Source organism: Lissotriton vulgaris, chromosome 6 (assembly GCF_964263255.1).
Source record: "Lissotriton vulgaris chromosome 6, aLisVul1.2, whole genome shotgun sequence".
Classification (NCBI taxonomy): Eukaryota; Metazoa; Chordata; class Amphibia; order Caudata; family Salamandridae; genus Lissotriton; species Lissotriton vulgaris.
Genome location: NC_141694.1, coordinates 155815193 through 155838232, shown reverse-complemented (window position 1 = coordinate 155838232; position 23040 = coordinate 155815193). Strand labels below are relative to the sequence as shown.

Below are 23040 nucleotides of genomic sequence, written 5' to 3'. Positions count from 1 at the left end.
TAGAAATATTAGCGGTTGAAATAGGTGTATTAGAGATCCAGCCAATCATTCCCATTAAAGGCCTCCTAAGCAAATCTCTAGGACAGCATTTTATACTTGTTCTAGCAAATGAAAAAAATCATGAGGCCAAGTTCTTGATGGGTCTGAGTCCTCCATCATTCTTATTGAACTAAAAAGAAAAGCCGTAGAATTCCATACCCATTTCTTCCTAGGCCATCACTTCTATGGTCACTTTGCTTATCAGTGTAAGCACCTTGTGATGTCTGCTCTTGAGCTTGTGGATGTCACAAGCTGCTCATGAGCTGAAGGTTCCAGTAGAATGTTGAAGGGAGATCGGCTAGAGTGACAGTTTGTGCGAGCACTCTCTTCCACTAACCCCAAGTGTCCCGTATGGTGAATTCTGTCTTCACACACCTCCATCTGCAAACTTGAGGCATAAGCTAGAGAGCATGCCCTGGAGAAACTAAAGCCGAGTAAGAGAAGGGAAGGGTATAGCACTTGTAAATGAGCTCGACCACCGAGAGATCAATCTTGATCATCTCTCATTTGTTGAGAAATGGGACAACTTCCCCCCAGGAAATGAATGGGTGTAGTGGGGAGTTAACAAGGTTTAAGGCAGCAGGATGTGCAGAAGATGTTAAATACTGCTGCTCTTTGAGGAATTGTGTCCCTTAGGTTCTCCATGACCCAAATGGACCAGTAAATGTGTTGGAGTGTCCGGAATGCTGCAAGGGCCTTCTGGTTGTACTGTTGTGTTCTGGAGTAGCTATGAAATCTCTTCTGTGATGTTAGTGAAATTGCTTTATTGGTATGGCCCAGCCCACTGAATGTGAACTGGCCAGTTCTACTCTAAGGAGGAGACAGCCTTTCCCCTGAATACGATTTTCTGTCAAATGGCATGTTCATGCAAGTCACTTGGACATCTCCAGAGTACCCACAGGAAAGCATCTAAGCATAGCAACTTAGGGCATGGCTGTGTCCATGGATTAAGTCTGTGTCTGTAAAATCCAAGCTGGTCTTCATAATAGAAGGCATTGAGACCATCATTGACCAGATCAGAAAGTTTTTTTTTTATGTGGCCTGGGAGACTTATGACAGTAATTTTTACAAGCCCCAACAGAGTTCGAGTAGAAGACCCTGAGGGTACATGGATCTTGCAGTTCAAAACAATGCATAGCAATCTCTTTTTTTTAGCTGGATGGACCGTAGGAAAGGTGCTTCAGTTTAACTTTTGACTGCCAGACTCTTCAAAGAAAGTTATGAAAACAGCAATTTTTCACAGGCACCCATAAGAGGGTTAAGTAGTGACTCAATGAATGGTATTTCTAGTACCTTTTAAACAGCAGTTGAATGTTTAAAATGTTTTGTTGAAATGTTAGATTTGGCCTCAAACTTAATTTCAAAATTTCTGGAGCTTACCATACCACTGTTGTGAATAAGGAGACTTCTGTTGAAGGAGGATCGGAGTAGTAAGGAATGTCCCTTTCTGGAAATGTATCTACACAACTTGCATTAGTAAATTAAAGAACTGGTCAGAATCTGTAACGTAAGAGGAAGGAGGTTATTGGCCTTCTAAGATCATAATCAGATCTAATTTTGAGGAAGAGACCATTATCCGTGAATGGCGTTGAGTCTCTTAATGATCCCAGGAGCAAGACTATTTCCTCTGAAAACAGGAGGACCTCTCTTTCCTAGAGCTTTTTTTGTTGTTTTGTGGAAAACTTTCTAGCCAGATCGTTCCCTATTAGATTTACCTAGCGGTGGAAGGGACAACCTTTTGTGTCATTAGGGGCCTCAGTCAAAAATAAGTTGACTTCTGGAAGCATCATGGATCAGGGGGAGGAGAATGGACTGTAATTGGATTTAAGACACCACATATAGATGTCATGAAGGAAAAATAAGACAACCGTCTGCTGCCGGCTTGAACCCTGAAAGTTTCAGAGGAGGCATGTGACCTGGCTGTTTTCAAGCCGACGAATTTTGCTAACGAAAAACTGAGAGGATTGTGGAAAAAAGGGTAATGATGCATGCCCACCAGTGGGAATTTTCACAAAGTCGTCATATCCTAGGTGGGCGAAGTTATAGCTTTTTCTCTTGTAGAAAATACCGAGCTTTTGTACTTTGCATTGAAAGTCTGTTGACTTGTGTGTGTCTTTTTGGAATACCTGTGTGACTATGTTTGATGCAAGCAGTGCAAATTGCTTATTGTGAATGGAAGGTCCCCTTCTGGATTTTGTAGAGTGTATGTGACTAATATTTCTATGTTGAACGAATATAAATGAATGTTGCTTAACTGTGTCACAACACATACAATGTACAGTGTACCAGGATGGGTTAGGAATTCAGAGATCACCCACAGTGCGCCAGAAGGGGGGCATAAAGCACCACTCACCTTCACACTAGCATGCACTCTCTCTCTCTCTCTCTCTCGCTCTCTTAATATTTCTGTGCAGACCACCTTCAGACACCCTACAGAGAACTGATCTTTCCTAGTTGTGTGCTCAATCTGCATTCCATCAGGCAGGATGCATCAAAAGATGTTTTCACTATTAATGCACCAACTGCCCGGAGACACTCCCAATGAAAAGATTTTAACCATTGTTCCTACACTCATCCACTTAGTAATGTTAGATCAGCAGATTGAGCAAACACCTGAGGGTGTCAGTCTAATCAGAAACACATTTAGCAGGGATGTCAGGCTGCTACCAAGGCATGCATTTGATGTAGCTGCTCTTATACTCAGCGGATTAGAAAACTCACAAAAGGCATTTAGTAGTGTGTATATGACGTATCTGCCAGGACATTTAAGTATCTAACCTGTTAAAATGTACTGACTAACATGGACACTTACTAGAGCTTTCAAGGAATACATCCCAGTTGTGATTTGTCCTTGAAACATTTTTACTAATACAGTGATTTTTTGTGCAACCTTTATTATTTACAGGAACTGTTTGAACTAACAATGTAAGCAGTTGAGCCTGCTTTAGGTGTAAATTACTATTGAGTAGCCGGATGTTAGACAACTTACCCAGGGGAAAAAACTGTGATTCTGGCCTAAATTCAAAAGTTAGCAGCAGTTATATCAATTGAGGATGAAGTCTTAAAATATATCCCTAGTTGTGTCCAATAACTGCAAGGTCGAAAACTAGGCTCTCTGTGCCTGATTCAAAAGCAACACTGACTTGTGCAACATGCTTCAAATGTTAAATATCGATTTTGTGTTAATGTTTGGGCATATCTCCATCTATTTACAGAGGAAGACATATTTGCACACAAACATAGCAATTCAGACTTAAACTGTTTACCTTTAGCCTCAAACAAGCATTGATTTGCAACGAAAGCTTCATTGTCAAATAAATGCGTATGGGAAGGTTCAGTGTCTCTTTACCCCAAGTTACCTCTTTCACATTCAACACCTGAGAGGTTGGGACCCAAGGGAGGACTTAGACAAAGAGAGCGGGGGCATGGACTCCTTCTGGCCCCACTCTGCCAACATTACTGCCAGTGAGGCAATGACAATGTGTGTGCAGGTTCTGTCTATGGTTTGATGTTCCTTGGTACATAAATACTCGCTCTTAATCCTCTCTTTTTTTATTCTCCAATGGCAACTATCATCTGAACTTCAGACTCCAAATCGAAACCAACACTAGAAGCGCAAGAGGAGAAAGCAAATCGAAGAAACTGGATTTTAATACGTAAGCATACACTTTAAACCGAAATCCAGCTGTTGGATGGGTCTAGAATCCAGTTAAAGGAAATATGTAATGTCCAGTTCTATAGAGAATAGCAACATACAAAAGTACTTGCCTTGTCAAACTATGTACATATATATTGGTATCTGAAATATACATTGGCTATACAAAATGTCTCATAAACTGTAGTTTTTATAAGGAGAAAGAAAATACTGTGACAGGAAAACTGAGAAAAGGGTGTGCATATTGAAAATTAAGTTAGGGCCTCATTTAGAATGTGGTGGGCAGCCCGCCGTCCATCAAGTTGGCAGAGGTAGTCGACTCTACTACTCTTACCAGACTATCAAACACCATATTTAGAGATCTCTGCTGACCCATGCCTCATAGAAGTCAGCAGGCAGTATGAATTGCAAACATGGCCATCCGACTGTCTGCTCTACATAGAGCGGGTAATTTTTTGCACCTACAGGGAAAGTTCCAATGCCTTTACTGTAGGGTTTCCGTCAGCTAAGCCACCAGTGGCACTGCTGTGGGAAATATGACTGCCCAATTGCTCTCCAAGCTCTAAATAATTTTTATTTTAAAAAAACTTCAAAACTGAATTGTTTGTGCAAATATGTGGCTCTAAGGTCGCTAAAATATCAAGTATTGGCGATGCCAATAGGAATCTCTTTAATATGTGGCACCTTGCACTCTTTCGCTTTACCGCTTTATCGCTTTATCGCTTACCCTGCACTCAACTGGGCCAAGACTTTTACCTCTAATGTACTGGAAAAAGGACCCAAAAGCAAGGAAGGGAGGCCAACAAAACAGAGGTCCAGGTCTAAAGTAGAATCGTTTTATCTGCATTGAATTTCAAAGGGTTATTGGTCATCCATCATGGGACTGAAGCATTATATTCATGAGTTTTAGGGGGAAAGCCAGAATTGCCAACACTTCTCTGTAATAGGAACTGAGCATCAGCCACAATAATAAATGAAATGATAGGGTTCAAATAAACATTAAACCTTGAAGGATATACATATCAACTTTTCACGAGTGTGTGAAGAGGTAAATAAAGTTACAAAAATCAATGTGTATTTTTTTGTAACTTCAAAACTTTGTGGACAGGTCAAAGGTTTAAAACAGCTAAAAGGGGCTATGCACAGCAATTGGTATATTCCCATTACAAAACTGGTCTATAATTCTGATGCATCCTGTGGGCCCTGATGAGCCACACACTTTGCCTACCTTGATGCTGGATTGCCTGGATTGAATCTTTGACAGTAGAGAAACAGATTCATTCTGCTTGTCTCAAGGCAACTATTCTATCCCCTGCTGTCATTCATGTTTGCTGGCCCGAAGTGATAGAGAAAAAAAAACAAAATTCCTTGTAGTCAGATGCCCAAATGGACTTCAAGCCGAAGGTAATATGACAGGTTAATATGCTCTTAATTATATATATTTTAATGTAGGGTTCTCCTGACATCAGCTTCCATTTATTAAACATGTTGGATCTTATCTCAGCAAGTTAGGCAAACATGAAAATGTATATACAAGATATAGTACACTCTACCATATGTCACAAGGGTATTTCCAGTCACTGATGAATTTCTTTAAACAGTCATAGAATTTCGAGGTATTCTCTTAATGCACGGGCAAACAGAATGTAATTCCTTACTATGCATGGTCATCGATCAACCATTCCACAAGCCGTTGTGTTGTATCCTTTCACTTGTTTATCTTGGGCTGGTATTCTATTTTCTATATTCTTGTTGGGGATTCTATGGATGGGCGGTTGGGAGCCAGTGTTTGAAGATACTGTTGCATGGTGGTTGTATAAAGCTGTCCTTCTGCTATACTTGGAATAAAGCTTAAGGAAAACATCTCACGCTTCCATTCCGAGTTACTTTATAGATTTTGGCGACAAGATGGGATACTTCTATGGATGGGCGGTTGGGAGCCAGTGTTTGAAGATACTGTTGCATGGTGGTTGTATAAGCTGTCCTTCTGCTATACTTGGAATAAAACTTAAGGAAAACATCTCACGCTTCCATTCCGAGTTACTTCACGTTGGTGTCTGTATCTTTCAAATCCAAGAGATACTACATTTGCAGACATGAAAAATTAAAGCGAAATCGGTATTTTGAAATAAAAGACACCAGAAAGCAGTTAAGAATTTGTTACAAAAAGACACCAGAATCAGTTTAAAGTAGTTCAGATTATAAAAATGCAGTGGCTCAGAATGTGTTGAAACATATGGAATTGTTTCTAGGTAGACCTATTTTGTACAGAAATGTAAGTGCAATAGATATCTCCTACCTGCTTTAGGAAAAGTAACGAAAAGAACAGAAGACCAATTGTTGTTTACCTTCTTTACACTACAACTGCAATAATGGCCTGCCTTTCACCTTGGCTGCTGATTCTGGCATCTGACAATATAAATTACAATTCAGCTGTAATAAGTTATTACAGCTGAGCAGCTATGTTATTTTCTGATTACAGGGTGACTTGACACATCGCAATTGAAAAGTACTACGGAAATTAGAGATAGGATTTCATACAAGGATTGCAGACTTTCATGTATTATAATATAATTCCTACAAAATATAGTTGTTGAAAATATAGCCACAGGATCTTATTAATATCCCAAACCTAAAAGATACTGTGTTTGCACCATTAATGGTCAGCTGTATTATCATACCACCCCTAAATGCAAAGCTTATGCATTTCAGACATGCCCTGTATCCAAAATGCTCATATCTGTCGTAATAATTAGCCAATCATATTCCTCGTTAGCACTGGATAAAGTAATCTATAGGCTCAGGGCCTATGCGCTGAGCCCAGTGCCCTTCTCCCCCCACCCATCGAACACATTTTGCAGCTGTGCCCAGTGGGCACTCTGGTTCTGTCAAGTCCTTCATCCATGCCTTGTGTGTAATACACCAAGATTACATTACACAATGACAACTGATGCTCTTCCTTAGTCCCAGCATTACCAAATAAGTGTATCTTTCCCTTCGTATACATGCAAAAATTATCAGTATATGACTGCTGATCTCCGAACCCTTGGTTGATTTTTTCCCGTTCCTAAATACATTTTTCTAGCCCACCAATTCTTCTTCACATGCTTCCCAGATCCAGAATCCTGTGGCTGGGCTTGGTTTGAAGCCCTATGCTACAGTTGATCATTTTGCCTTAATGTGTTTCCATCTTTAACCAGTGCAAGGATTTCAGTCATTGAAGGCATTTTTCTTATATCTGAATTAAAGGCAGAGGAAACTCTTATTTTTGTACCATGTCCTTAACTGCAATGAAATACCAGTGTACCCATTCATACTACACTAATAACCTAACGGACATTGATATAGTAATATAGAAAATTTTGAAAGAGGGATCAAGCAGATTATTTAAGTTGCCAAGGTCGTTTGAGAAGTAGTATCTATGATTTTTCCCCAAGTGTGAAAAAATGCTACGATTCTATATGCTGCCTTGTTTTCAAATGTACAAGCTCGTCTTTAATTTTATATTACATAGTAGGCGCGTTTAGCTCTTTAACATTAAGGGTAGCAATTCTCAAATGCTTAATAATAATTATGTAGCTATTTAGCTCACGTTATTAGATTTCTAGTTCAAGCACAAAACTGCTCTTGTTTTTTCAAATTGCCCTCTCCTTTTCCCCAACCCAACATCCACCCGTCCCTTATGTATAACAGGTCCAAGCTGGTGCTGAGACCCAGCGAGGACTTGTTAATTTACTACTGTCCCCTTGTTTGGGAAGGTCTGTAGCAGCGTTCCAGGAAGCAGCTTAACTGTTCCTCACCGGCATCCAATAGTTTATGATTTGCCTTCATTTGACTTACTTTAGATGAGATCTTAGTCAATGAATATTTAACTTTTTTATGAATTTTAACAGGAATATTGTGAATTTGGTCTGGTTCGTGAAATATATGTGTTTATCTCTGCCAGTTGGTTTTCAAACTAGTCAATTAGTTTGAATTGGCATGATCCCATTTCTCTTAATCATCTGGCCGGCCTACAAGAAATATTGATAAACAGTATTCAGCTGATGACTACATTCACTTTTTTTCACGTGCTTTAGACATAATGTTCTCCCTAGGTTCGAAAGTATTGGAAAAACTGTTAGTTCTGGGTGGAGTGCCTGATTTCAGGGCAGTGTACAAACTCCAACATGCTCTACAAAGTAAGAATAATTATGCATACAGTTCTTTTCCTCCAATACTATCTCATCCCTAAGGAAGTGGGTGATCCACTTGATTAGGGATTCCCCTTCTGCAGCATGTTTGATGGCCTCAGGAATCCCCACTATCCTTACAGTAGTCCATGCTGAATGTCTTTCCATGTACTCCTTCTTTTGAAGCTTTATCTGTGCAGATTATTTTGCGTTGTTTCTTTCTGTAGTTTGGACTTCAGCTTCACAGCTTCTGTATGTGTCTCTTACGTATTATCTCAATCTTATGAATTATTTCCTCAACCACATCATTTAATAGCTCATCATTTTCCTCAGGTTCTTTTTTCTATAGATTAAATCTCAGCAACCCACATTAAAATGAGCTTCAACACAATTTTTGCATACATTTCACTTTCATCTTTGTTTTTGGTAATCATATTGGCACTTGATGTCTCTGTGGATCAATTACTTGTTTTCAAAGTTAGACTCTACCACATTCCTTATACCAACTGAGTCAGTGAAAAGGTGTAGATGTCGAAACCATGAGATATACATAAGTATAGTAATCAGGGTATGGATTAACAGTTCTCTTATTGGCAAGGACCTTTCGTGGCCATTTGCATGACTTATTACTTTCATACCTCTCCTCTTTCCCTCGTCTTCTTCCTCTATCTCATTGGATTTTTACTAGCATTTTGCTGCAGAGTCTACCACTGCCTTTTACCTAAGAATTCACCTTTGGTTATGCTGGGTGATTTTTCTTAGTACACTCACCTTCAGTTTAAATATTTTTAATGGTCTCCTCTTCTGTTGTAGTCTTATGCTCCTTAAATTGTTCAGCTGATAGTCAGCCCCCACTGAGCTCGAGAATTTAATCCTTTGCCTTGTCAATGACAGTCCTCATGTTCTATGTCGTTGTGATGTTTTTTATCAGGAATACTACTTTAAAGGGTTAGATTCACCTGTTGTTTATGTCTCTTAAACAGGACTATTCTCTTTCATCTCTCGGGAAAGCTGGCAGATAGGATACAGAGGATCAGAAAGCATGAGTCCAAGTTTCCCTGTATTCATACTTACGCATCTTCAGGAAAAAAACAGAAAGGTGTCAACAAGTGTTATGTTATGTTGAAGTATTTGTAAAGAACATGGCTGCTCCAGCATTGGGGCGTCCCAGTGCTAAAGTTGAACCCAGAGTGAGGAGACAAAGAGAGAACAATTTATATTGGGAGAAAAGCCAGGTTTCACCAGTCTTCTGAAGGTCAGGTGATCAGGGTTGCTACGGATGTGGAGAGGGAGGGAGTTCCAAAGGGCAGGTGCCAACAGCTTGAAAGATCGACCACCCGCTCCTATGAAGTCTATCCACCGTCAATGGGTCTAAAGCTATCGAGACTGAGCTCGTTCTGAGAAACTCTCTATCTCTCTAAAGGCAGAGAAGAAATGGGCCCCTTTCCCTACTTACATTCCAATATTAGAGGTATCTTCCCAAGAGTCCTTGCGGGTCATGCCCTCGTCTCCGACCATGATCTCATCGGTAATTTTCCATGGGACAGCAATGATCCTGAACTGTAACATGTTGACCTTGATTCCCAGGCCTTCTCCAGAATGAAAATACAACAGTTCTCTTGATCTGCTTTAGATCGCGATGTATCCCCTTCTCTCCATGCCTGACTAATTAAACAAAGATATTAATCTAGATAACAAGGGTGCTTCTTCCACCTGCAACACAAAACCTGAGAAAGAACGAAATCCACAGCTCACATGAAATTTAAACTGTTAATTCTAAAGTGAAAGCTTCCAGGGAAATGCATTTCATGTCTACAAGATTCAGCTAACATAAGAAAAATAGCATATAAGCTAAACAAATTTGCATAGGAAATGAGACACGTTCAGTTAATATTCTTACCTACATGAAAAATGACATGTTTAATAAACACATTTAATAATATGTCAGTAGCAAAACACAAGTTCTTCATGTAAGTGTTTTCTGCTAGTTACATTTACATCAACCCTTCATGTTCTCTATTCAAGAGCTAAATATATCACATTTTAAGTTATTACATTTTAAGATCTTAACACTTCATGTTAACACGACAAAAATATATATGTGGGAATATTCTACATGTGTGAGTATAATGCACCCCTACTAATGAAATTGCATTTCTGTATCATCAGTCCCCCTGTCTGATGACCTGTCATCACAAACCCTCTAATTCCTTGTAGAGTAGAGTGATATAAACAGATGTTGTAGCTAGTCTCCTCTGTCTGAATTCCTCCTACCACCTAAGGTTCTCATAATGACTGTCCTGCAGTCTTTCCACCCTTCTTTTTCTCTCCCTAAGGAAATTGTTCAACTGCCTTGACTTATGCCATTTGTAGGCTCTTACCATACCTATGACACACTGCTTTGGCAATCACATGAAACCTCAGATTAAACCAAGTCTGCCTGAACAACCTCACCATTGCATCTCTTCCTATGTAAGCTGCTCCACGAATCAGCCTTGCCATTGGATTCAGCAAACAATCCGGTAACACTGCCCTGCCGTCAGTTGAAACCCAAATATCATCTTCTCCCTTCTCACAGCCTGCTCTAATCCAACCCGCTTTTTCCTGATCTGTTACTTCCAATTGTAACTGCGTAAATTCATCCCATGTGTCTGCAACTGGTAACATCATGCTGAGTTTGGTCTTTTCTGTACTCTCGCAACATATTCCCCTTTGAAAATGCATGCATGCAGCGATTTATCCAGTTTGAGGCGGGATATCGCCGAAATCACCTCCTCTAGACCTATGGGTCGATCGAGGAACTTCGCTTGTGGCTCGCTCAAGGATGGGAGGGCAGCCCCTCACAGGTAGTCGCGGCTCGCCTGCAAGTCCAATTGATCTGCCGCATAGAGTCCAGCATAAAAGTCCCCAAAGACAGCGGCAATAGTCGCATCCTCCGTCACAGGGTCACCTTGACCAAGCTGGAGGGCCCGGATGTGTTGTCTCTGCTGCTGCTCCCGCAGCCTGCTCGCCAGCAGTCTCCCGCAGCAATCCCCTCCGGTGTAATACGCATGCCTTAGCCGCAGGGCGGCGTACTCTGCCACATCCTGGTCTAAGGCTGCTAGCATCTTCGCTCTATGCATAGCTGGCGCCTTGCTCGGGCTGCCCCCGTGCGTTGGTGCATTTGTTCCAGCTCTGCCACACGTTGGGCGATTTCGGCCCTCTTTTGTGCGCGTTATCTGTTATTGGCTGTGGTCAGTGAGATAAATTTGCCCCGGAGGACCGCCTTGAGCGCCGCCCATTGAGTGGCTTTGGTGGTGTCTTCATTAGCATTGTGAGTGAGGAATTGGCTGAGGGCAGACTTGATCCGCTCTATTATGGCCGGGCTCTGTAGTAAGCCGTCCCGTAAGCGCCAATGCCTCTGAGGGCCAGGCATGGCTGGCATCAGAAAGGACGCCACCACTGGAGAGTGGTCTTACAGAGAGGCCGGAAGTATCTCGACGTCTCGTGCGCGAGCCGCTAATTGGGAGGAGCACAGAAAATAATCAAGTCTTGCGTAGGTTTTATGGGTCGCTGAGAAGTGAGTGTATGCTGTGGCCTGTGGATGCGAATGTCTTCATAAATCGACCAGACCTAGATCTGCAAGGCGAGTCTGACCCATCATGGACAATGCCCCCACTTGGCCGGATCGTTGACCAGAACGGTCCCCTGTGTTGTGAAATACTAGGTTACGGTCGCCTCCCAGCAATAAGTGTGGATGCGTGTTGGCCGTCGCCGCCTCTAAGGCCTTATGTAAGAATGCCTCCTGCCCTTCATTAGCTGCGTATATGGAGCCTATCAAGAGTGTCTGCTCCGCTACAAGAAAGCGGTGGACCAGCAGCCTGACTTTGATCTCTGCCTCCTTCTGCAGGACCCGCCCCCCAAAGGATTTTGCCACCAGGATTGCTACTCCAGCCACCTTCCTGCTCGCAGAGGAGAAAAATTGCCATGGGAAGGAACGGGATTTAAGTCTATGGTGATCTTTGGGTAGCAGGTGCGTCTACTGTAGGAGGCAGATGTCTGCCTTGGAATGTTCCAGGAGAGAGAGGATCGCCTTGCGTTTAATAATAATAATAATAATCCACATTTGTAAAGCGCACAATCACCCGTAAGGGTCTCTAGGCGCTGGGGGCCGTAGGGAAGATTAAGCAAGCTATTGCCCAGAGTCACATGGTGCTGGGCTAATCTGCCGCCGGTGCCAGGGATCGAACCGTGATCCCCAGATACCGGAGTCAGTTGCCCTGGCCACGGCGCCACACCGTGTGAAACCTTAACATTTCAAATAAAAATCACGAACAAATATACGTTCAATGGATTACTCATATACAGACCACCTAGTGCAAAAACGCCGTTGATTGAGTTGTTAAGCCCGTTTCTCGAATCCAGTGTGAGTAGTCCAGACTACACAGTTTTAGGAGATTTTAACCTACATTTAGAAAAAATCTCTGACCCGAGGTAGCCCCATTTATTGATGCAATGTCAAACTTTGATCTAAAACAAAAAGTACACATGGATACCCATGATGCCGGCCACACACTGGACGGTATTTTCACTTAATGTGAAAGTCTAACAAAAACAGATACCATCCCTATCCCGTGGACAGACCACAAACTAATCAGTTCTACTTTAGAAATTAAAGAGGACACTGGAAGACCTATGGAACATATCAAACAAACAACGTACCTTGAATGGTCTAAACTAGATAATCAGGCATTCATTGATACACTCCAATCATCATACCCTGCACTTCACGAAAACTGTAATACAGCCTGCAAACAATTTAACGAATGGTTGGAGAATGCAGTTGAGCTAACAGTCCCACGAAAGAAAGCTACTCTAAAAAGAAAACCCCCCTCACAGCCATGGTTCTCGGAAGCACTAAAAATCCAGAAACAGACATGTAGAAGAGCGGAAAAAAGTGGAGAACTAATTATGACACCCATCTTAAAGAAGAATACAAAGCTACCTTAGCATGTTATAAAAAACTAATCATAACAGAAAAAAGTAAATACTTTATCCATAAAATCAATGAATCTAAAAATTCAAGTAAAACCCTATTTGACACTGTTAAAAAACTATCAAAATTTGAGAATAACAACTCAGAAGCACTATCTTCAGACTTCTGCAACGTGTTAGGAGAATTTTTTGTCAGAAAAGTATCACTAGTATATGACTCCTTTAAAAACCATAGCACAGAAATATCCAAAAGGGACAATTTACAGACAACAACCCCAGTGAGCAAGGACCCAGATCCTACCACCTTTTTCCTATTCACTCCCCCGACAGCGGAACAGATCCAAAAAGAGATCGACACCATTACCTCGGGCAGCCCAATGGACCCCTGTCCATCCAAAATAATGCATATTTGCTCCGAACAACTGAGTATAGTACTAGAAAAACTTTTTTCCCAAATCATTAAAACCAACATCTTCCCCGATGATTGGAAAATGATATCGATCAGGCCACTTCTGAAAAAGCCTAACTTGGACTGCGAAAGCCCGAACAACTATAGACCAATAGCTAGGATCCCTTTTGCCGCCAAAGTTTTAGAAAAACTACTAAATAAACAACTATCCCGATACTTACTGGACGGCAACTGGTTGGACCACTCGCAGTTCGGCTTCCGTGAAGGGCACGGAACAGAAACTGCCCTTATTACAGCGGTGGAGGAACTCAGGCAAGTACTGGACAACGGATCGAAGGCCGCCTTGATACTACTTGATCTATCGGCGGCCTTCGATGCAGTCAGCCATGAGATCCTCATAACACGCCTGAAAACAGCACAACTACATGAATCAGCTTGTGCGCTCATCGCCTCCTATCTAGAGAATAGAACTTTCTCAATAGAATCGGGAAAGGCAAAATCTAATCAATTCAACCTACCATGTGGAGTCCCGCAGGGCTCCTCGATGAGCCCCACTCTTTTTAATCTGTAGGTAACTCCCCTTGCACAACTAATAAGGAACTGTGGCTTCACCCCAATATCCTACGCTAACGATACCCAAATTGTGGTCTCAATAAATGAAGACGTAGAGAACACAGCAGAAAAATTTCAAATCTGCATGGTACAAATCAGCCAATGGATGAGAACAAATTGTCTAAAACTAAACGGGGACAAAAGTGAGGTCATGATACTAGGAGGGGACACAAAAATATGGTCCCACTCATGGTGGCCAAAAGAACTAGGAGGATGTCCCGAACCAACAGAAAAGGTGAAAAATCTGGGAATCACTCTAGATACTAATCTCTCCTTTGATGCCCAAGCGAATAACCTGGCATCATCACTGTGGTACATTCTAAAAATGATTAAGAAAATCTTACCCTACCTACCACATGACTCACGTAAGACAGTGGTGACAGCATTAGCCTTGTCCAGAGTGGACTACGGGAACGGCCTATATGCTGGAGCCAGGAAGAAAATCCTAATCAAACTCCAACGTCTGCTCAATGCAGCAGCCAGGCTGATACTAGGGATACCAAAATTTGAAAGAATCAGCCATAAACTTAGAAATCTACACTGGCTACCAATCGAAAAGAGGATACAATTCAAAACATTATGCTTTGCATATAAAGCAATCAATGGAACTGGATCACAATTTCTAAAAACCCATTTAAAACTATATGAGCCAAATAGACCTCTCAGATCCAGCCAAAAGAAAACAATCACGGTACCAAGATTCAAGAGAGCAAACTGGGGCGGAAGAAGTTTCCTGGTACACACGGCAAGAATCTGGAACCAACTACCGCTAGATATAATAAACAGTCCATCATTGAAATCATTCAGAAAGGAAGTTAAAACGTGGCTTTTCTCAGCATATCCCTAATCAACATCTTCAAGAGTCAGAGGTAAATCACAGCGCCAAGACGCCTTTGGGCATTCGCGCACTCTACAAATGGATAAATCAAATCAAATCAAATGAAATCAAACCTCTTCCTGGGTTATTAAGCCCTCGCATGTTAAGTGAGAGAACAGTCAATGGGCGTGTCATCTTAAGCAGTCAGGTGGAGCAGCTGTGTGTTGCGCTCGGTTCGTGGTGGTGAAAAGGGAAAAACAACCCCGCTCAGCACTCGTGGACAAGGAGAAAAAAAAACCCAGTGGACAAGAAGGACCCCCGGTTCCCTCTCCCCCCCCCCTTGAAGCACAACGCCCCCGCCCCCGGAATCCTCCCTAATCCCAACTCCCATCCCTCTTCAAAATCCCGGATCCCCCCAACCATCAAAATAGTCCTGAGCCAGTCATGTCCTTGTGCAGGCCCTCGGAATGAAGTGGTGTCGGGAAACGTGGCACTGGCGACCACCTTGAATGTTCTCCTTTTTTGCAAAGTAATAGCGGAGATGTCTTTATACAGTGCAATCTGAAGGTCTCTGTAGCGCAAGGGTTTCTTCCGGCGCGCTTTCTGCACTATCCTCTCCTTCAGTGGGAAATCCGTCAGGAACGCCAAAATGTCCGGTGGGGGGGGGGGGGGCAGGCTTCTTTCTTGCTAATCCCACTCTATGAGCCTTGTCGATGCGTATCGCAAAGTCTTCCCCTTCACCCAAAACGTCCCGAAACAGGCCCTGCACGAACTGGGTGATGTCGCCCCCTTCTGCTTTGGACGGTACACCACGGACGCGTATGTTGTTCCTTCGGGAGCGATTTTCTAAGTCCACCGCATGGGCCTGTAGGTCCAGCTACTGTTCCTGCAGGCGTAGCACCTCCTGCTGTAATTGTTCAACTTCCTCACTCCGCGTTTGGTCGGCTTCTTCGACAGCGGCCACCGTTTCACCCAGTCCATCGACTTAGCAGCGAAGCTCCCAATACTCTACCGCCATTTCCTGTTTTAAGCTCCCGATACTCTCCCACCATTTCCTGTTTTAGGGTCTGGAAGTCCTCCCATAGGGAGTTGAACAGGGATTCCAGGAACACCCTGGTGACCGGGGCCCCCTCATCTTCTCGCTTTACAGAGTCCGCGGCCGCCGCAGGGCCCAGGGGGCTCTTGGTCCCTTTAGGTGCTCCCTTCATCAACATGTCTGTGATGGTGCGCCCTCCTTTGTGTGATCCCCCTGACATGGCGGGCCTGCCGGACAGGTGCCTTCCGGGGCTCCCCTCCGGGGCTCAAGGCTGCCTCCCTCTGTCTCCACTTCCAACTCCTAGGTCCACCAGACTCGTCCAGGCCGTCCGTTGGGGGGTCAGTTTGGCTATGCGATGGCGGTCGCCCAGTTCCCAGGCTCAAGAGGGCCCTCGCAGCCCAGCCCCAGACCTCTCTCCTCCGGGTGCTCGAGGAGCTCGCCCGCGCCACGCTCCAGGCGTCAGGTGTCTCAGGCCCCTCATGACGGCTGCCTCCCGTCCATCAACCGGGGCCATGGAGAGGGGTCCCCCCAACCAGGTCTCGAGTGCCGAGTTGTTCTCCAATGGCGGGCCGGCCGATGGTGCTGATCTCCCACCGCCACTTCAGGGTTGTCTCACGTCTCGCCAGGTAAGTTGGGAGCTATCGCAGGAACCCCACTCCCTGCAGGGGCAGGCCTCACCACTGCAGGCGTCCCACTCTATATGCTGTTCTCTGGCCCCAGCGCTCCAGCCCCGTCTGCCGCCTGCTCTCTGCACTCACCCGGCCTGGTTAGGTGCCTCTGCAGCAGTAGGCTTCCAGTCCCCGGCCTCGATTTGTACTGCGCCCACCGGGCCTCAGATCGGCTACACCCGTCCTCACTGCTCCTTCGGCGTGCATCGCCGACTCTCTCTGTGTCTGGCACCAGGGGGGTCTCCCGGCGTTTCCCACTGGCGGCCTCGGGGCAAGGGTCACTCAGCTCACCCCACTGAGAGTAGGCCCCGGAGCCGGTACATCGATTTGGCGCTCCCCGGGTGCGGGTGTTCGTTGCCCAAGGGAGTCTCTCACCTCGGTGGCTGCTGTGTGTTGCTCTGCTGCAGGGCCCTCGATGGCTGGGCCGCCGCTCGCTGCTCGCTCCTAGTGGCTCCGCTCGCACTCTCCAGCTCCGGCAGGCCACAGCCCGGGTGCACACAGCTTGTGGTCCGCGGCCACTCCGCTGCGGCCGGATCTCTGAGATTAGGTGTCCGGCCGCTTTGTCGAGGGGCACCCTGTGGTGTCTGCGCCTGGGACCCTCAGCTGCAGGCGCCGGAGGGGGTCTAGCGCTGCTTATCGGGCATTCACCGGGCCGGGCTCAGGAGCCTCTTCAGCACACGTCCGCTGCGGTCACCATCTTGGCCACGCCCCCCTGAGTTTTCCTTTTTGCTGCTTTTTCTATTAAGAGTGCCAGAATTGCCAGATTTGTGGTTGTTCCCATTCCAGACCGAAAGCCTGTTTGAAACTTTGGAATGAGGTACTTTTTCGTCTATCCAATCTTGAAGTTGAACTAGGAGACATGATGCATATAGTTTGGCCTCCACATCGATCAAGGAGATCAATCTGTAATTTTCTGGCTTACCGTGGTTTCCTTGTTTAAATATGGGATGAATTATATTCCCTTTCCAGGAATTGGAGACCTTATACTGGCTATAGATGTAGTTAAAAAGGGGCGTAAAATGGTCTGCCCAAAAGTCTGGAGCTTGCTTAAATAATGCGTTAGGGAGCCCATTTGGTCCCACTGCCCCCTCCATTTTACGTTTTTTTATTATTCCTCTTAATTGTTTGGTGTCGGTTAAGGTGTTTTATTTGTTGCTACTTATCTCTTGCTCTTTTTGATTTTGTTCTTCCTGAGGCTGGAAAGTGATTTTTTCTGCTCCAAAGATCTGTCCACTAGGTGTTTCTGAAACCATTGTCGCTTAGGCACACTTTTTGTGCCCTACCTTGTCGTACATGTTTTGTACGTATTGTATCCAGGTCTCTTCACTAGTTCCTGCTTCTTGCCAGAGTCTTGGTCCCTTGGTCAATTTATTTATAATTCCCCAGAATTTCTTAGAACATCTTTTTTCTCAGTCCCTGTTTGGTTCACGTAATGCCTGATTGTATCCATTATTATCTTTGCGTCTGATCCTCGCCACTTCAATCTGCTGAGATTATACTTTTCTGGATATTGTAGCAAGGATTTACATTTTTGTACCTGTGCCAATTTGATATTGATATTCGTGATGTGTTGAAAGTGGTCGCTTTCTGGGCGTGGGCAACCTTGAAAGGAATCTATTATTGGGTTAAGGTTACTCCTGGTGATAGTGAAATCTATGGTTGACTGACTTTTTTGGCTCAAGTGCGTGATGGCTGCTGGTCTATCTCCGGGTGCGTTGCCGTTCAGGATGGTTAGGCCTTGGGCATCCAGCTCACAAATTATAGTTTGGTTTCCCTGGTCTACCTGCCTCTTTCTTTTTTTCTGTTTATTTAATATGAGGTTGCTATTGAAGTCTCCAGAGATAATCAGATAGCTTTGTTCGTGAGTCCATTGAAGTACCTTTATCAGGTTCATTAGTGCTAGGGATTTTTCCTTCTGTGTCTTTTTTCCGGATGGATATAGACATTAATTAATATTAGTTGCCAACTTGAATTATTGGAGTGAAGCTTACCAGTAAGTTTTACTACCTGCAACTAATTTTTCCGGCTCTAGTTCTTCTGTTAGCCAGCCATATTTTACCGTTGCATACGTTGAAAGTCCTCCTCTAGGATGCCCGAAGTTTGAGAATTTATCTGCGAGTATAAGATGTTCTATATATCCCGGATTTGGAATCTTGTAGCAAGATGAGATTTTGTTTTTGCAAGGAAAGGGTTTCATGGTCTTGGCCCATTTCTTTGAAGCCGTGGACGTTCCATGAACAAATCTTGATAAATTCCAGACCAGAAACTCCTGAATCACAGTTGTTCCTAATGTCATTCTTGAATTCATCCCCGTTGTTCCAGTCTGGATGCACCCGCTTGGTGTAATTTGTCATTCAGTTTTCATCAGGTAAGTTTTTTGCTCAGGGCAAATGGCACCCAGGACCAGTCCAAACTATTATTTGTCTGATGTTCAGAATTTGATGGACTTGCTATAACGTTGTGCTGTTTTGAATTATTTTGATCGAGGGGCTTGGTAGTCCGAGCGCCTCGTAGACACATTTTTGGGCCCTTACCGATGGTTTGTTCCGTAATTAGAATTGCGGTACTTTTTAAAAGGGGATATGGGTACTTTGGGGGTTTATGAAGCCTCAAAGTAATTCTCCAGGCTTCAAATGTTATTCTGGTTCCATAGATCCTGTCCACTAGTTCCTTGGATATCCAAGTTGTAACAGACTCTTCAATATCTGGAGCATGCTGTTTGCCGGAATTCTACGGCTAAAAGATCTTGTGATGTTATCCGCTTTAATTCTGGTATCTCTTTGAACAGCGTTAGTAGGTTTCCTCAATTAAGGATACCTTGTCTTCCTTTAGTGGAGAATTCCAGAATAAAAGTCAGTTTTGATGTTGTCTATGTGATGATGTTTTGGTGATTGGTGATGTTTTGAAAATTGACAATTTCATTTTTGACTTGTTGCTGTGTTTGTGTGTCACATGTTTAAGGCCGGTTTGAATTACTGGGCCAACCAGTTTGTTGGTAGCTTTTTCTTGTGATGTGGCCTTGAAGTGTTCTTCTTTCATTTCTGGCTCAGGGTTCCCAGGGGTTTTAAGTGTTGGTAGCCATGAAGTCTTGATTTTTAGATCTGTGGGGGAGAGCCTACAAGTACGGCCCATTCTGTTTATTGTGACCGTTATCGGGATTTGAGCACTTTGTTCCTTGTTTTTTGTCTTATCATTAGCCTTTTCCCCTGTTTCTTCCATGGGTTCTGGTTTATTCTGTATCTGCTCCAGCTGTTTTGTGCTGGTTCTTTGTGCCCCCTTAGCTGGACTTTGGCTCTAAGATCTAAGGGTGCCTTTACTGACGGGCCCGTGAGGTTTTAGCTTCCCCTTGTTTATTGGTTTATTTGGGGCTGGTCTCTGCTTTTCCGGTTCAGACTTTTGTGCCACTTCGTTGGCCTTTTGATGGTTCATGATTATGTGATGTTCCTGGCTCATATAGTCTTGTGAACCGGTGGCTTGAGAACAAGGGAGCACTAGAGTTTTATTTGATTTGATGAGGTCGACCTGGTTGTTTGATGAGACTGACTCTGCAGTTGAGGTGTCTGACAGTCTTTTTGTGACCTGTTTTTTTTATACGTTGTTTGGTTAGTGAAAATTGAGTAGATTTTCCCTGGATCTGTAACTATTTGATTATTGTGCCTTAGCCTAGCCTTTCTGGTGCGTTTTTGTTGCCTTTTTGTAGGTTTTCCGATTGGAATTGGGTTGACAGTAGTCTGTATTGCCTCTGCTTGGATGTCTCTGAGATCCACCTTGTCCTCTGTTTCCTCTTTCTCTACTTCCTCTTGGTTTATACCCCTGTCACTTTTATTAGTTTTGTTGCCTTCGGGGACTCTTCTTTGCCCTTATTCTTATCATTCTTTTGCGTGTCAACTGTTGGTTGTATCTTTTGTGATGGTTGTACTGCCCTTAGTATGTCTGTTAGTATTTCAGGGAGTTTTCCCAATTTGTCAATTAATTTACCGTAACCCCAGTCAAGCTGCTGTTGAGGATTGCTTGTGTGGGGCTCTGTGCTTCTCCTGCTTTTAAGGAGAGTCGTGATTAGGTCCAATTTGATGTTCATGCCTGAAATGTGTTCTGCAATTAGGTTGATGAGGTCTATCTGCACCTCCATCTTGTCTGATTGAAAATTCAGTACCCGTATTGCTTACTCCAAAGTGACTAACAGGGATTTACTCCATGGGGCTGTTGAAAACTCGTGAGAGGACTTTCCTGATCACCCTGTCCCTAGTTCAATCCGGCTTACTGATGAGATATGTTATTGGGGATGACAGAATTGTCTGGTTGGTTTTTATTGAAAAGCTTCCATCATTTGATTCTCTCACTTGGGGATCGATTCTGTGGAGCAAATTTAGGGGTTAGAGTCTACCCCCCCGCTCCGCCCGGTTCCCGTTCCGGTGTGGTAACAAATGGAGAAAGTTTCCCTTGGATGGCTATTTCTGGTGTATCTTGTTTTAGCGTGTTGGTTTCCAAAATTTGGAGGAGGTTGGCATCATTAGATAGAGAAAAAGAGCAAGATCAAGCTTCATCCGAGGGGGCTCCCTGTTTGGCAGCATTGTATAATTGATCTTCCCTGAGCTCGTTTTTGTTGCCCGAGTTTGATCTCCTTCTGACTTCTTTATTGTGCCTTGCTAAGGGAGTATTCTGGTGCACCTGTGCCGTTATGATTAACTGTCTTTTTTCTGAAGTTACTGGAGTTGTTCCCTGTGGGGTTGGGTTCTCTTTTTGAGCTTTGCTACTATCCAACTTAGTAACCGAAGTGGAAGTACAAATGTCTTGCTGTGTAGATGTTCCTAAATTTGGATGACTTTTTTTGTCCGTATTGTTTGGGATTATTGGGCTTGGCAGACCTGAAATCTCTTCTGTTGGAGCATAGATTGTAGCCATTGGAGTGGAGAAGTGTGGCTCACTGGTTAGAGGAGGCAGACCTGGATGCAGAGGTCAGCCCGGGACCAGGGTTCAATTCCCGGCTCGGCGGGCTCTTCAGTCCTAAAATGTCCATGGACTCGACAATTCTCGCTCCGGTGCCTACTCGATTCACGGGTTCACACTCTGCGACTCTGGGCAATAGCTTGCTTAATCTCCACAACGGCCCCTCGCGGCGGGATGCCTGGCTTTCACCTTGCGGATACCCTGCCGGGATTATCTCACAGGGGAATACCAGGACGGGTTCCCTAAGCAAGCGCTTAGAAACAGCTTGGTGATTTGCGCTATATAAATTCCTGTACATGTACATTTACATTTACATTGGGTCCTTTAGAAAGAAAATTTTCTGTTTTCCGGTTTTACTGCCAATGTAAAAAAGTGTTGGTTCTGGTGTTGGTGCCGAAACAAGCCTCTCTCTCAACCCGGGTGACTTCCCTTTTTTTCCTTATGAGGCGGTTAGTACCATTAAGGAGGTATTTTTTTTCTTCTTATTGCCAACTGACGAACTCTTCCCGATCTAATTTTCCCTGATTGGGTTGTTTTCCCTTGGAGTAGTCTTGTTTGTTTTATTTATTGTTGTTGCTTGGTCCCTTCTTCTTTCTTTTTCTCTTTGGGGTGTTCCCTTCCTCTGTTACGGCCTGGTGGCCCCTCCCTAAAGGTGTCGATAGCTGATGTAAAAAATTATAGGGCGCACCCTGTGAAACACAAGGTTGAGGGGATGCTCCTTATGGTTTTCGGGTTGTCTTGGTGCTGGGGAGGAAGCGGGAGCACCCAAGCAGGAACACATCAGATGCCCTGCAAGCTGCGCCGCTGCTGCTGGGAACTGAGTTCGCGCCGAGTGACTGGTAGCTGTTACCACCAAAGCTTGGGCGAACCTCCCCCCGCTGTCCCTTCTCCTATACTTTGCCTTGTCTGCCGTTACAAACTCAGAAGGATCTGAGTTTTCCAGGGGTGTCAGGAGACCTGATGCTAGGTAGCAGCCAGATAGGAGGGAGAGTAGTTGTAAGAGTACCAAGCGATCTGCTGTTGCCTACCACACTGCTCTAATGGGTTTACTTTTGGATGTGGGCTATGGGTTAAGCTTGGGCTGGGGGTGAAGCTGGAACTGAGCTGGAAAAAACGATTATATTTAAGGGGAAGAGCTTTGAGGGAGAGTGCAAGGACACGGCCTGGGATTTAGGGACTCACCCAGTCTTGTGTCTAGTCTGCTGCTCTCTGCCTGAGCCAGGCCCCCGAGCCAAGCCAGGTGTCCTTCGCTACCTCTGCGGGCTCTGTGCAGGCTCAGTTCGGCACCTCTCGTTCACCTCTCGCTCTCCTCCGGGAACCTGAAGCCGGGAGCCGGCGACTTCTCTCTTCCAGTCTCTCACCCACCCTGCAATCAGCGAGTCCCTGCAGTGGGGAGGGTGCGTGAATCTGGAAGCCGGAGCCTCACAGCCAGCAGCTTGCTTCTCTCTCAAGCTCACACCGCCCTGCAAACAGCAAGCCGGGCCTGCTGGGGGGTTACCGCTGGGGTGGGGGCGTGAATCAGGAGCCGGGAGCCTCGCACGGCCAGCAGCAGCCGCCTCGCCAGCTTCACGGAGAAGGTCAGCAAGCCAGGCCTGCCGGGAGGGGCCGTGAATCGGGAGCCGCGAGCCTCACACGGCCAGCAGCAGCAGCCTCACGCAGCTTCACAGCGGCCTCTCACACTTCTGGTAAACCTGGAACTGGGAATCTCAAT

At 44.6% G+C, this 23040-nt stretch overlaps 1 protein-coding gene across 1 annotated transcript in view; it reads left to right on the top strand.

Moving 5' to 3' along the window:
* LOC147706943 (uncharacterized) overlaps positions 1-23040 on the top strand; it is a 355595-nt gene that overhangs the window by 107107 nt on the left and 225448 nt on the right. The window contains exon 5 of the mRNA XM_086925597.1: positions 3627-3695. Coding sequence (XP_086781723.1) covers positions 3627-3695 — 69 coding nt within the window. The remainder of the gene's footprint in view (positions 1-3626; positions 3696-23040) is intronic.